The sequence below is a fragment of the Mastigoproctus giganteus genome, chromosome 11 (assembly GCF_048544385.1).
Source record: "Mastigoproctus giganteus isolate SK-2022 chromosome 11, ASM4854438v1, whole genome shotgun sequence".
In the NCBI taxonomy this organism is placed as follows: domain Eukaryota; kingdom Metazoa; phylum Arthropoda; class Arachnida; order Uropygi; family Thelyphonidae; genus Mastigoproctus; species Mastigoproctus giganteus.
The window spans coordinates 125,892,681-125,908,524 of NC_143585.1; the positions used below are offsets into that span (position 1 = coordinate 125,892,681).

Below are 15,844 nucleotides of genomic sequence, written 5' to 3' on the forward strand. Positions count from 1 at the left end.
TGGATACTATAATGTAGTCACAAAGGTACTGGATGCAAAGAATAACTTTGATATCATATATTTGGATCTTAGAAAAGTCTTTGATACTGTTGCACATGGAAGACTGCTGCACAAATTGGAGCTGTGTGGCATTGGAGGCAAATTGCTGCTATAGATAAAGGGATTGTTGAGTTGGAGAAGACAGACAGTGGTAATCAATGGAGACTGCTCATCGTGGACTAATGTTATTAGTGGAGTCCCTCAGGGTTCAGTGGTGGGTCCATTGTTGTTTTCTGTATTTATAAATGATATTGATGATGGTATATCAATGTTAATGTCCAAGTTTGCAGACGATACGAAGGTTGGCAGGGTTGTCAAGGACACTACTGACACTATGCTACTGCAAAAGGATCTGGAAAGGTTGAGCAGATGGGCTGAGAGGTGGAAAATGAAGTTTAACATTGACAAATGTAAAGTACTACATATGGGAAGCAGTAACGTATCAACTCTGTGGTACTACACTGACAGTGGTAGAGAACAAAAAGGACCTGGGGGTAATTGTGCAGGCAGATATGAAGTTTTCTGAGCAGTGCAAATGGTCTGCAAGAGTAGTTCATGGTGTCTTGTCAATGATATACAGGAATTTTTCTAGCAAGGATAAGGAGGTGATTATCCCTTTGTATAAGGCAATGGTCAGGCCACACCTTGAGTACTGTATACAGGTCTGGAGTCCTCATTTTAAGAAGGATGTAGAGCTGTTGGAACGAGTACAGAGAAGGGTAACAAGATTATTGAATGGAAGAAAGGTTTGCTCTTACGAAGAAAGGCTTAAGTTTTGCAAATTACAGTGTCTGGAGACTAGGCACCTGCGAGGTGATCTGATTGAGGTGTATAAAGCCTTGAATGGTTTGAGCATGCGCAATGCTGATGGGATTCTTCTTTTTGCTCAGAATAATCACCTGAGAGGGCATAAATTCAAATTGAGGAAAGACAGATGTAGGATAGATGTGCAGAAGATTGCCTTTAGCCAGTGGGTAGTTGGTTGGTGGAACAGACTTCCATTCCTTGTTGTGGAGGTTGATAGCCTAAATAAATTTAAGGCTGAGCTCGACATGTATTTGGAATGAATGGAGGGGTGAAATGGGAGTGTTTTTTTTTTTTTTTTTTTTTTTGGCTGATGCTGCATAAGCTTGCTTTCTTGCATCATATGCCTCTACTAATGCTAATGACAAGACTTTGCTGAGATTTGACTCACTGAATGCATAAATGGTGCCCAAATATTAGCTCCATCAGTAGTATAGACTGAAGTGGCAACCTTTGCTGTCATCAGTAGAAGACTGTCTGTGACAAACAATAACAAACCACAGGGATGAGATATTATTTAATATTTAAATTAGTGTGAAGGGACTCTTTTTATGTATTAGGTTAAAAAACACAAAAGGAAAACTATGAGAAAAATTATATCATCTATGGAAAGAGAAAAATTATATGAAATTCCTACAGTTGTGCACCAGTCATTTAATTTTCTTTTATTTTTTATTAGGGAAAGTACATTGTGAAACATGCAAGAAGAAGTGCATTGGTAGTGCATTGAAGGTGCAGGACAAATATTTTCATATAGACTGCTTCAGCTGTTGTGGTGGGTTTTTATTTGTATCTTTTATTTTAATAATTACGAATATAATTACCTAAGTAGAGTGTATTAATAGTTTAAATAAGTTTTGTTGTGTTGTATATGTGAAGGCCATTTGATATATTGTAACTATAGGGCAATTTAAATACACAAGCTATTTAATGTACTATCAATTTAATGGCATTAAATATAGAAATTTTCTCTGGGAATAATATTTAAAAGTAATTCTGCTAATAATTCTGTGTAAAACTTTTCATTTTAACCCTAAAGGGCATGACATATATTGAATGCTTTAAGCTGTATATACAAAAACTTGCATTAGTTTTTTGTATATACATTTTTGAAAATATAGTACAACATTCCATTTATGTACAAAGATAATTAGAAATGTTACTTAATTGCAGTAATATTTTCAAATAAAGAAACAGTGGTTTCTTATTTGTAGAAAAAAAAAAAGAAAGAAAAAACTCGGTATGCTTAATAAAAATAAGAAAAAAAAAAAAATTCCAAAAAAATATATATAAACAGGTCAAAATTTATGATTTTGCCCTGTTTATATATTTTATTTATAGTTTTTAAAGCTGAATATATAGCTCCTCATTAACTGGTTTTTTGATTAATAGGTTAACTTCCTGAGCTTCATTTTCAGTATTTTTCTTTTGCATGTTTTTTTTTTTTTATGGTAACCTGAAACACAAAAGGTTATTGTAATCTGTAATACCTCAGAACTGATACAATTTCTTTGTGCATGTATGTAATATATGAAAAATGTGTATACTATTTTGAAACAGAAACCCATTTTAAACACGACACTATTATTGTTCTCTTTATCTTTATAAAATTCTCTTTATAAAATTATTTTATAAAATCTTTATAAAATTATTAAGCTTAATGAAATAATGTTTAAAATAACAAATACATGTAGTTGCACATAAGCAGCTCAAAAACACATAAAGATAACTTTATAATGTGTAATGAAAATTTATACATAAAATTTAAATTCTGAATATAGAATTTTACGTTCCAGTTTTATGCACAAATTTTCTGTTATGCATCAAATTACTTTAATACTTTTAGATTTAAAATGATTTCTATTTCTAATATTGTGTGCATATTTTTCCAATTTTTAATATAACTTTGAATATCTAGTTGTACTGAAAAACTGTACTTTAAACAAAATATTTCTGCTGATAAGGGTCTATTTCTTGGAAACTGAACAAATTGCCTCCACCACTTTCCTGCAAATTAATAGCTCATACCATGAATCAGTTATGCACCTATTTGCTAAACTGTGCTGATTGAATAGTAACCTTTACACATGCAGTGTTTCTTAAGTTGTTTATACAATTATGTACATAGGGTTTGTGAAATGATTTTTAATTGAACAAATATTTACCAACTGGCTGCTATTCCAGTTTGGCAATAGGTAAAACTCAAAATATGTTGGTATAATCTGTCTTTAATTTCTTTAAGGAGTACAGATAATTTTTAGATGTTCCATGGTATTTCCTGTGCCACTTCTTCAATGACTGAGTTGCTGTCTTTATTATACCATCAGCTTCACATGCTGACTGGTTAGTGTGTGTAATATGGACAGTGATTAGCCGCTGAAGAAGTGGTACAGGAAGTCAGGAAATGCCACGAAATGTTTGAGAATAACCTATAGTTTTTTAAGAAATTAAAGACAGCTCACACACTATCCAGGTTGAAGTTTTAAGTTTTTCAGTGTTCTTTATTTTGATTTACCTGTACACCATGCCACTAAAAGAAAACAGTTTTGGGCCATTCTAATTACCACGAGAAAGTGGGTCCAAAATTTGTACAGACCTATGTAACTGAGCCTTGTGAACCGTTTGCATTTCTGGTTGCAGTACAGTACAGTATAGAACAGATAGTATAACTGTTGTAGATGGATACTTTATCTTCACAGTTGGAATTGGAGGAAGTTGTTCAATTGTGAACAGCATTAGTTTGATGTGAACAAGCAGTAATAGTGATTGCATGGCCTAAAAAAAAAAAAAAGAGAGAGAGAGAGAGAAAATCAATTTCTTTGGAAGTTAAAATGAAAGTGATTGAAGGAGAGCATATTGTTGACATTGTGCAAGCAAGAAATCATTACTAGGCAACTGTGCAAATGTAAAAATGAAGAACAGCTTTTAAAGTGTAATACCCATAGATTACAAATTTTGATTATGATTAATCAAGATTAATCATAATCAAATTAATCAACACTACAAGATTAATCATACAAGATTAGGGTGACCAGGTTTTCAGGGATGAGAATTGGGACAAAATGCACTTTAAAGGGGGGGAGGAATTGGGATATTTCCAGGACTCATCCATAAATGCTAGGGCAGTGTGATTTTTACTGCCCTGGCTTTTGTTGGACACCTGAATTAGCATCGCTAATTCAGGTGTCCAACAAAATACGATATATGCTAATTCAGGTGTCCAACAAAATACGATATTATATCATATCAGCATTGCTGATATGATATAATATCAGCAATGCTGATATTATATCATAAAACAGTGTACAAAAAGATCTGTAATTTTATTTTTGGTGTAAAATCAGTCAGTTAACTGTAGGAATGCGAAAATCCTAAACCTGGCACAATTTTGTTTAAAAAAAAAAAAAGATTAATTATAGGAATTCAGTAATCAAAATATATTTTACATTAAAAGAGATCAGATATTCCCAATCCATGACTATTAGTTTGTGTTCTTCAATAGATTCTATTTTGTTTAGATTTTTTTTTTTTTTTTTTTTGTTTCCTAACAAAGTCAAAATTTCCAAACAAGTTTATTTTTAATCAGATGACACTTAGAGAATTGTTTTCAGTGTAGAGACTTCCATTCAGTTTCATTGTTCTGTTCAGTATATGTTCAAAGAAAATATTATTTTCACAGTGTCATGACATTACAATAACTTAAAAAAAAAATATTGGCACAACTTCAAGTCTTCTGAGTATGGGAAAAAACTCTAGGTTAGAATTTAATGCAGATTGGAGAACTCTTTTTACAATGTGGCTGAGTAGTCTTGGACAAGGATTGCATGACTGTCTCTAGGAAACTCAGGTTTCATTCAGCAAACATAGCCTTAGTTATTTGGCACTTAATACACATCGTATTTTGAGTATTGCATTATTTAATCACATTTCTCTAAAGAATGGTACCTCTTCTTCTTCTTGCTGGACATACTAAGAAATTGGGTGAGAAAACAGTATGGCAGCACTTTAATTCTTCATTGGAATACTTTGTAAAAAAAAAAATAATAATAATTGATTGCTTTTGAAGAATTTGAGGTCAAGGCTGTGTAATATGACAGTCCCCATTACCACAGAGGATGCTGCATCCAGACTCACGGGGGCTGTAAAATAGTAGTTTTTTATGCCACTTTTTATATAAAGAGTGGCTGAATTTGCTTTGTGTTCAGGTATTATGATGGCCTGACATGGTCCTTCTTATAATGGCAATTTTGTAACTACGGTACTACTACTAGATCTGCCACTATGGTGTCCAAAAATTTAGTAGACCCAATGTTTGTTTTGGTATGGTTGCTAAAGAACATAGAGTGGGCCTGTTCTAGTATCTTATGGGAGGGGTACAATTAGTTTTGCCTCTGCAGTTTTGCTTGTTTTTCTTTATTTTAAGTAATCTTTTATATCAGCATGGCCACCATCTTTCACTACTTAAAAATGTCATCCATATATTATACATGAACTTTGTCATCAAGGTGATCTTTATTTTGTTAAATGTTCACTTCTTTGAATATTGTTCCTTATAAATGCATTTATGCATAAGCATTTTACTGAATGAGGTAAAATAAGATATCCAGTGTTCTGTTTTTTTAGCATTAGCATTAGCATTAGTAGAGGCATATGATGCAAGAAAGCAAGCTTACGCAGCATCAGCCAAAAAAAAAAAAAAAAAAAAAAAACACTTCCATTTCACCCCTCTGTTCGTTCGAAATACCTGTCCAGCTGAGCCTTAAATTTATTTAGCTATCAACTTCCACAACAAGGGTGGAAGTCTCTTCCACCAACCAACTACCCGCTGGCTAAAGGCAAATTTCCGCACTTCTATCCTACATCTGTCTTTCCTCAATTTGAATTTATGCCCTCTCAGGTGATTATTCTGAGCAAGAGGAAGAATCCCATCAGCATTGAGCATGCCCAAACCATTCAAGGCTTTATACACCTCTATCAGATCACCTCGCCGGTGTCTTGTCTACAGACACTGTAATTTGCAAAACTTAAGCCTTTCTTTGTAAGAGCAACCCTTTGTTCCATTCACTAATCTTGTTGCCCTTCTCTGTACTCGTTCCAGCAGCTCTACATCCTTCTTGAAATGAGACCTCCAGACCTGTATACAGTACTCAAGGTATGGCCTGACCATTGCCTTATACAAGTGAATAATCATCTCCTTATCCCTGCTAGAAAAATTCCTGTATATCATTGACAAGACACCATGAGCTACTCTTGCAGCCTGTCTGCACTGCTCAGAGAACTTCATATCTGCCTGCACAATTACCCCCCAGGTCCTTTTCATTCTCTACCACTGTCAGTGTAGTACCACAGAGTTGATACGCTGCTCTGGGGTTGCTGTTTCCCATATGTAGTACTTTACATTTGTCAATGTTAAACTTCATTTGCCACCTCTCAGCCCATCTGCTCAACCTTTCCAGACCCTGTTGCAGCAGCATAGCGTCAGTAGTGTCCTTAAGAACCCTGACAACCTTTGTATTGTCTGCAAACTTGGACATTAAGCTTGATATACCATCATCAATATCATTTATAAATACAGAAAACAATAATGGAACCAACACTGAACCCTGAGGGACTGCACTAATAACATTAGTCCACGAAGAGCAGTGTCCATTGATTACCAAGAGGTAACTCCCATCAAGGGTAAAGGGAAGGGTTTTTGCTTTCTTAAAGGTGACTACAGAGGTCTGAGACAGTATTTAAATTCTATACGGTGGAACCAACTGATGACATTACCAACAGCAAATTCAAAATGGGAAGCATTCAAAGAATTAATTTTGGAAGCTACTAGGCTTTACATACCAACTAAGAAATATTGTTCAAGGTTTAGGCCTAAATGGATGTCAGATGAACTAATGAGACATGTGGCAAAGAAGAAAAATGTGGGATACATATAAATTAATGGGTGACATGGAAGCCCACAATAGATATAAGCTGGTCTGTAACCAAGTCACAAAGGAGGATAGGCAAGCAAAGGCAGACCCAGGGTCCTGAGCTGGATATCATCATTCTTCTCTTTCTTGGTGATTCCCGTCTAATTTTGACACACACACACACACACACACACACACACACACACACACACACACACACACACACACACACACACACACACACACACACACACACACACACACACACACACTCTCTCTCTCTCTCTCCCTCACAGGGTTGCTGGGAACTGTTTTTTTTTTTTTTTTTTCCTCCCCCTGGTGCAGCATAAGCCTCAGGCTTCCTTGCATCATATGGATATTAATAATAATAATAATAATAATAATTATGAGAAATCTTTGGCAAAGGATGCAAAGAAAAATAGCAAAGAGTTCTTTACCTATGTAAACTCTGGAAGGAAAGGGATGAATCAGATTGGACCACTGGATATTGGTGCTTTAACTGTTGATGATCCTGCTCAGGTGGCTAACAAACAAAATGAGTATTTTGCATCTACATTCGAACATGAGGAGTTATTGTGGGAAGGGAATGCCAGAGGTGAACTAAACTCTGGCAGTGAGCTAGATGATTTTGTAATAACTGAGAGGAAAGTGGAGGAGAAATTTTTGAAGATAAACATAAGAAAAGTACCTGGGGTGGATTGGATCTATCCAGTTATATTAAAGGAGGTAGCAAAGGAAGTAAGCAAAACCTTAGCCATAATTATGAGAGCTTTCTTGGACTCAGGGGAGGAACCCATGGACTGGAGATGTGCAAATGTGACCCCAATTCACAAAGGAGGATGAAAGGGTGACACAAGTAATTATAGACCTATTAGTTTAACTTCTGTTCCAGGGAAATTAATGGAGACACTGGTTAAAGAAGCAGTGCAGGATCATCTAGACAAGACTTCAGTTATAGCTCGGACACAGCATGGGTTTGTTAAGGGGAAGTCTTGTCTGACCAGTTTGATTGGATACTATGATGTGTTCACAAAGGAACTGGATGCAGGGAATAACTTTGATATCATATATTTGGATATTAGAAAGGCTTTTGATACTGTTGCACATGGAAGACTGCTGAACATATTGGAGCAGTGTGGCATTGGAGGCAAACTGATGCTGTGGATAAAGAGATGGTTGACTGGGAGAAGACAGAAAGTGGTAATTAATGGACACTACTCATCGTGTTCTAATGTTATTAGTGGAGTCCCTCAGGGTTCAGTGTTGGTTCCATTGTTGTTGGTCCATGTATTTATAAATGATATTGAGGATGGTATATCAAGCTTAATGTCCAAGTTTGCAGACGATGCAAAGGTTGGCAGGGTTGTTAAGGATACTAATGATAGTATGCTGCTGCAACAGGATCTAGAAAGGTTGTGCAGATGGGCTGAGAGGTGGCAAATGAAGTTTAACATTGACAAATGTAAAGTACTACATATGGGAAGCAGTAACCCCAGAGCAATGTATCAACTCTGTGATACTACACTGACAGTGGTAGAGAATGAAAAGGACCTGGGGGTAATTTTGCAGGCAGATATGTAGTTTTCTGAGCAGTGCAGACAGTCTGCAAGAGTAGGTCATGGTGTCTTGTCAGTGATATACAGGAATTTTTCTAGCAGGAATAAGGAGGTGATTATCCCCTTGTATAAGGCACACCTTGAGAACTGTATACAGGTCTGGAGGCCTTATTTTAAGAAATATATGGAGCTGTTGGAATGAGTACAGAGAAGGGCAGCAAGATTAGTGAATGGAACAAAGGGTTGCTCTTACGAAGGAAAGCTTAAATTTTGTAAATTACATTGTCTGGAGACTATGCACCTGGAAGGTGGATTGAGGTGTATAAAGCTTTGAATGGTTTGAGCATGCTCAATGCTGATGGGATTCTTCTTCTTGCTCAGAATAATCACCTGAGACGGGACAAATTCAAATTGAGGAAAGACAGTTGTAGGATAGATGTGCGGAAGTTTGTCTTTACCCAGCGGGTAGTTGATTGGTGGAACAGACTTCCATCTTTTGTTGTGAAAGTTGATAGCCTAAATAAATTTAAGGCTAAGGTGGACAGGTATTTGGAACGAATGGAGGGGTGAAATGGGAGTGGGTTTTTTTTTTCTTTTTCTTTTGGCTGATGCTGCATAAGCTTGCTTTCTTGCATCGTGTGCCTCTGCTAATGCTCGTAAAAAAGGTTTATTTGTATAGTCTATGTTTATGGTAACTATCTGTGGCCAGTAATGATGTTTCGGAAAATGCTCATTTGTGGTTCTCTTTCCACATATTGTTAGCTGGGTCTGAATTTGTTAATCTGCCTTTTTCAATGTCCTTCTTGTGTTCTTTTACTCTACCTATCAGTTTTCTTTTCTTTGTTCTAGGTAGTCTTTAGAACAATATCTGCATTGTAGCCAGTGTATAAGGGTTTTAGTGGTGGGGTTAACTTGGAGAGTGGAGATGTTGAGATGGGGATTTTCAGTATAGCTTTTATTGTTGTGATTTTAGTATACCTGATAAAAAATGTATGTTTTCTAGCCATTTGAGCTATTTCTTTGCTGATATATATATCACTGTTCAACATAAAAATTCTTTGAATTTGTTTCCTTTCTTAATAAAACTGGATAGATTACATCCACCCCAGGTGCCTTTCTTGTGTTGATCTTCAACAATTTCTACTTCACTTTACTCTCAGTCATTACAAGATTATCTAGCTTACTGCCAAAGTTGAATACACCTCTGGCATTCCCCTCCCTGAATAACTCCTCATGTGTGGAATGTAGATGCAAAATATTCATTTAGTTTGCTGGATCATCAACAGTTGAACCATCGATATCAAGTGGACCAATCTGATTCATCCCCTTCCTTCTAGAGTTTAATAATTAATAAAAACTTCAATTAATAAAAACTTTTATTAATTGAAGCCATACTGTTATTTAAATAGGTACATATTTCACATCACTGTGGGTGTGCATACACTTTCTTCTGCAGTGTTGCCATTACCTAATGGTTATCATAATTACTATTACCATTATGATAATCATATGCTATTGCATTATGCCATGTAATATCACTTTTCCTTTTATTAGCTTTTGAGATTAGCTTTCCTTCTTTCAACCTAAAGATAGGTTTTCCCTATGCACTTCTCTTTGAAATTACATAATAAACTTAAAATCTGAGATAAGTAAATGAATGCACCTACATTTACTTATCTGATATCTCAGATTATCAGTTTATGCTAGATTATACATGGTATATATTTATATATAATGCAAATAAGGGATAAAATTAATATATAGTTATTATTCTTTCTTAATAGCAGTACTTTATTTGAATAAATTTTCCTTATATCATATTGAAAATTTTACCACCTTGTAAAGGTACTGTTATATGACTGTGTCTGGGGAGCTGTACCTCCTGTGCTTTAATATGTAGTAGCAGTTTTAAATTCTCCATCTACACCTAGCTGTAAGCTTGCTCATTCATTCTACAGTTGTTTTGCATTACAAACCATTTTTCATGGAGTGACTGTGCAATAATTAACGCTCTTAAAATTCATTTTACAATATTCCGTTGGTAATGTTCAGTGTCAGATGCAACAAGGTAGTCTGTGTGATTATTTTCTTGATTTAGAAACCCTCTTTTATCCTTGAAGTATTTATTTTTAAGTTTTGAAGTTAGATGAATTGTGAAATTGTATGTTTGATTAGAGACTTTTGAAATTTATATAATATAAAATTGCTGTTAAGTTGAAAATGAAATGTACACTGATGGTCTAGTGGATCAGAGTGAAAAGTAATTGCTTTTAAAAATTTAAAAGCCTTAAATTTTTTGCAGATTCTTTGTTGTTAAATAAATGTTTATGTTTCCAGTTTGCTGTTCTTCTCTTGCCCATGGAGGATTTTTTTTTAAGGATGGAAGGTATTTTTGTACTAAAGATTACCAGAAGAATTATGGCACTAAATGTGCTGGATGTGGTCATTATGTAGAAGGTGAAGTGGTTACTGCTCTTGGAAATACATACCATCAAAAATGTTTTGCTTGTGCCAGGTGCAGGTAAGCTAGAAAACTTATTTTGCTGACAGTTTTAATTGTTTTACTTCATTATTTTTCAATATGCATTATACAAATATGATGGATGGTATAAAAATTTCATTTAGTATATTTAATTTACTCACTCCCCAAATTGGCACATATTTACTGGAATTTTAATATTTGACAAGATTAAATATAGCCTTTTGCTAAAAGGTTAACCAACACTGGAAAACATCACGCACATGCACGCATGCACACATACACACACACAAACCAATCCAAAAAAATGTTGGAATTCATTCTAGCATTTTTCTGTGCTTTATATTGTACTGGTAGGCAAGTTACACCTTTAAAACATCTTGGATTCTTGCATTTTCCAATCACCAACAATGGTAAAATATACTGTCCACTTGCATTTGCACACACCATAACTGTAACACACTGTTTGTTAGCTTTGAAACCAGGAGCAACCATTTTGCATTGCGATGCAAGTGATATAAGAGGGAATGACTTCCAATTAAGACCAGTTTCATCTGCATTATAAACATCATCCTTGGAAAAATTTCTTCCTCTGTCATTTTCAGAAAACACTTTAAAGAAAGTAATGACTTGTATTTATAAGATTTTTAATTCCTATAATGACAAATTAGAACTATTTATATGCTATTCTGCATATATCTTCGAATAAATAAACAGAAACGAATATATTAAGTGGCAGGAGTAATATTTCAGCATACCAACCAGTGCACTAAAAGTAGATACTGTAATTTTTTTGGGGGGCAGCGGTGGTTCGGATAATTGACAGTTCTACTGTATTTAGTTGAGCATATGTTCAGTAATGCATTCCACTGATTCAAGTCATTTGATGTGGATGTGTAAGGACCTGCTCTAACATCCACATTAAATTATCATGGTCCTACTCAAAATGTGGATGTATTTGAGTTTTTGTATGACTTTACCATTTACTTCCCTTAATGGTTTAGTTCCTCCTGTTCTCGCTTATTTGCTCACACCAAAAAAATATCTTTCAGATTGTTTGACATAGTCCTTCTGACTTTCATATACCAAGTCGGTAAATGAAACATAGGCTTTGAAACAAACATAGGGGCTTAGAGGGGAACAGGCATTCTGTGTGTTATCAGACACAGTCTAAAACACTGATGGATCCAATATCTTTCTATCTCAGAAGATTTAGAAGTCCAGTTGGCCTGCCTCCCTAAAATCCACTCATGTACAACTTCTCGATGGTAAGCCCTGTTACGTCACTTAGGTGGCAATGAACTTGTAGAGTGGTTCTCTTCAAGACGCCTGGTCACTGTGAAAAGGAAAAGACAAAACCCTCCAGTACATGACAGCACACTGAAACAAATGGCCCTCAGTCCACAGCAGCTTTCACTCCCCCTCTTATGGCAGCGAGAGGATTAGAGTGGAAGCAGAGGGTGCTAAGAATCTCTGGGTACGACCAGGCTGCCATGCACAGAAACTGAACTTGGCCTGTTACAACGTAAGATCGCTCATCAGTGAAGACAGGATATTAGAGCTGGAAAAAGAATTAGAAAATGTGAATTGGAATATCATCAGTTTGGCTGAAACAAGAAGAAGAAATGAATCACTTATAAGTTTATCAAGTGGAAATCTGCTATACACCAATGGAAACAGTGAAAGGAGAAAGGTGGAGTTGGCTTTCTGGTCCATAAAGATATAAAAAACATTTTGGAATTCAAAAGTACATCACCAAGGGTGTCAAGACTACTACCCAGGATTTCTAAGAGGTACAAGATAAAGGTTATAATGATTTATGCACCAACATCGAGCCATGATGATGAAGAGGTTGAAGAAATGTACACCGAAATTGGGGGTATTCTAGATGAGCAGAAAACCCACTACACTATCATTATGGGGGACTTCAATGCTAAGGTTGGAAAGAGACAAAACAGTGCAGAAAGGGGAACTATATGAAATTTTGGAATTGGTGAAAGAAATGAAAGAGGTGAAAGACTTGTGGAATTTGCAGAATCTCGAGGATTGTCAGTATTGAACACTTTTTTCAAGAAAAGGGTGAACAGAAAGTGGACATGGAAGAGCCCAAATGGATTAACAGCTAATAAAATCAACTTCATCCTCACTAACAGAAGATATATCGTGAATGATGTTACCATCCTGAACAAAGTAAATGTTGGAAGTGATCACAGAATGGTAAGATGCACACTTGATACAGATGTAAGAAAAGAAAGGAAAAAACTGACCCGGGTAAATAATACGAAGGTCTTTGAGAGAAAAGCAGTATGTACTGGAACTTAAGAACAAGTTTGAGCTTCTGCAGACAGCTCAGGACCAAGATATCAACAAGGAATATTACAACTTTCTTAAAGGGATAAAGCCCAAGAAACCTATAGGTAAAAACAAATCTGAAGAAGAAAAAATTAAACACTTGTCGTGATGAACCGAAGACGACAAATGAAAAGCAAGATAAACACTGACAAGAAGAAAATTGAGTATACTGAGTTATGCAAAGCCATTAGAAAGAGACTCAGAGAGGACATAAGAAGATTTAACACAAGAAAAGTAGAACAAGCATTAAGGGAAAACAAAGGACTTAAATCAGCAACCATGAGCAGTAATACAGAAAGACAAATGATACTGAAACTGAAGAATAGCGGTGGTGTATTTATAAATAGCAGAGAAGGCATAATTCAAATAACAGAAGACTATTATAGAGAATTATACAAGGAGCAAGGAAATGATGCCAGCAGTGGGGAAGATGGATCTCAAATTAGTAACACATACGACGTACCCGATATCCTTCCTGATGAGGTAGAACATGCGTTGAAGAAAATGAAGAATCAGCAAACCCCAGGGGAAGATGAAGTTACTGTAGAGTTGTTAAAATTGGGAGGAAGAGACATGGCACAAAAACTGGCAAGACTCTTCACAAAATGCATTAGAAAAGGTGTGATGCCTAAGGATTGGAATAATACAACCATAGTTTTGTTGCATAAGAAAAGAGGTAAATCAGAAATTGGAAATTGTAGACCAATTAGCTTGTTATCCCACATCTACAAGTTGTTCACAAGGGTCATTACTAACAGATTAGAAAGAATACTTGATGAGAAACAACCGAAAGAGCAAGCTAGCTGGACCTTCACGTAATGTCACAGCTAATGGAGAAAGCAAATGAATATAAAACACCATTATGCCTGGCATTTGTGGATTATGAAAAGGCATTTGACTCCATATAGAATAAGGCAATGTTTCGGGCACTGGAAAGACAAGGCATAGACACCCCATATATGATTTTGAAGAAAATATATGAGAACGCTACCACCTTTATTAGACTAGACAAAGACAGTAGTAAATTTAAAATTGAGAAAGGAGTTTGACAGGGAGACACAATATCCCCAAAGTTATTTACTGCTGCCCTTGAGGAAGCTTTCAGAAGATTAGACTGGTCACAGAAAGGTGTCAATGTGAATGGAGAGTGGTGTCAATGTGAATCCGCGAGAGAAAGGTATCAATGTGAATCCGCGAAGATTGCAGGCGGACCATCCACAACATTTGTGGCATTGTAGGACTATCATATGGCATGTGTCAGCAGACTTTGTCAGAGGAGTTGAACATGAGAAGGATTGCGGCCAAGTTTGTGTCATGGTTTCTGAGTGAAGACCAAAAGCAGCATCACATGGAAGTTAGTAGAGATCTTCAAGAATGGGCAGGAGTGATCAAAACTTCCTTTCTATGGTCATACTTGTGACGAGAGTTGGGTATATGGGTATGACCCAGAAACCAAGCAACAATCATCCCAGTGGAAGAGCCCATCTTCGCCCTGACCGAAGAAAGCCCAACAAGTGAGGAGCAATGTGAAGTTCATAGTGATCTGTTTTTTAGACATTGACAGGATTATCCATAAGGAATTCATCCCTCCTGGCCAGACCATCAATGCAAAGTTCTGCTGTGGTCTCCTGAGGCAGTTAAGGGAAGACATCAGGAGGAAATGTCCAGAGAAGTGGCATACAAAGAACTGGGTCCATCATGACAACGTGCCAGCCAACACATCTCTCACTGTGGCACAGTTTTTGGCATCCAACAACATAACAATCGTCCCCACTCCCCTTATTCACCAGACTTAGCTCCTCATGACTTCTTCCTCTTCCCAAGAATGAAAATCAAGGTGAAGGGTCGAAGATTTGACAGCGTAGAGGATATCCAAAGTGAATTGCATGCAGTGCTGAACACTATGACGAAGGACTTTCAGGATGCATTCAAATCATGGGAGAAGTGCAGGGATCAGTGTTTATGCTTTCAAGGGGACTACTTCAAAGGTGACAATGGCAAATAAGACCCACAGTGAGTCTAATTTATTTTATAAATACATTTCAGGAACTTTTGGGTAGCATGCACCTCGTATATCCCATATGTCATTTGAACAACCCTTATACAATTTTGTGATGGAATACTCACCTTTGAATTAATTTTGATAATTTCATTGGTACATTATATATGTGATGCTGTTATTCTCTTTGGCAGTTTCTTTCACTGTTATGTGTGTGATGTTGTTTAACTACTATAACCAGTTTGTATACAGAGGATGAATTTGCTCAGGAATTACAATGTGTATTCTTTTCACTACTGCACTGAAATCTGAAAGAATATTGTGGAAGGCACTTACAAAAGTACAGAATGCTTACTGACAGTTCTTATCTCTTCTGTAGTTAGGACTTTTGAAGGGTATGAATTTTGTAAAATAAGAAAACCTGAAAATTTAGTAAAATGAGAAATCTAAAAAAATTGAATAACCTTAACACGGTTTTTCAAACTTTTTTCCAAACACAAAATCTAAATTTTCAGCAGAACCCTGATATCTTTAAAAGCAGTAATAACTAACAATAAATTAAAATAGTAATCATGAGTACAAATTAAATTAAAAATCAGTGATGAAAAATTAACAGAACATTTTTACAGAATCTTAGGTTTTACCAGAACATCCTTTGAAAACCATTCAGTATTAAAATATTGTA

At 35.8% G+C, this 15,844-nt stretch overlaps 1 protein-coding gene across 5 annotated transcripts in view; it reads left to right on the plus strand.

The window, feature by feature from the left end:
- The window catches only part of LOC150078418 (actin-binding LIM protein 3-like), a 528,875-nt gene that overhangs the window by 170,284 nt on the left and 342,747 nt on the right, over window positions 1-15,844 (plus strand). For all 5 annotated transcript variants that reach the window (XR_016547624.1, XM_090384937.1, XM_090384935.1 and 2 more), the window contains exons 2-3: window positions 1,523-1,618; window positions 10,667-10,850. Coding sequence is in view for 4 of the 5 variants with exons in the window: in XM_090384937.1 (XP_090241063.1) it covers window positions 1,523-1,618; window positions 10,667-10,850 (280 nt within the window). In the remaining variant the exon portion in view is untranslated. The remainder of the gene's footprint in view (window positions 1-1,522; window positions 1,619-10,666; window positions 10,851-15,844) is intronic.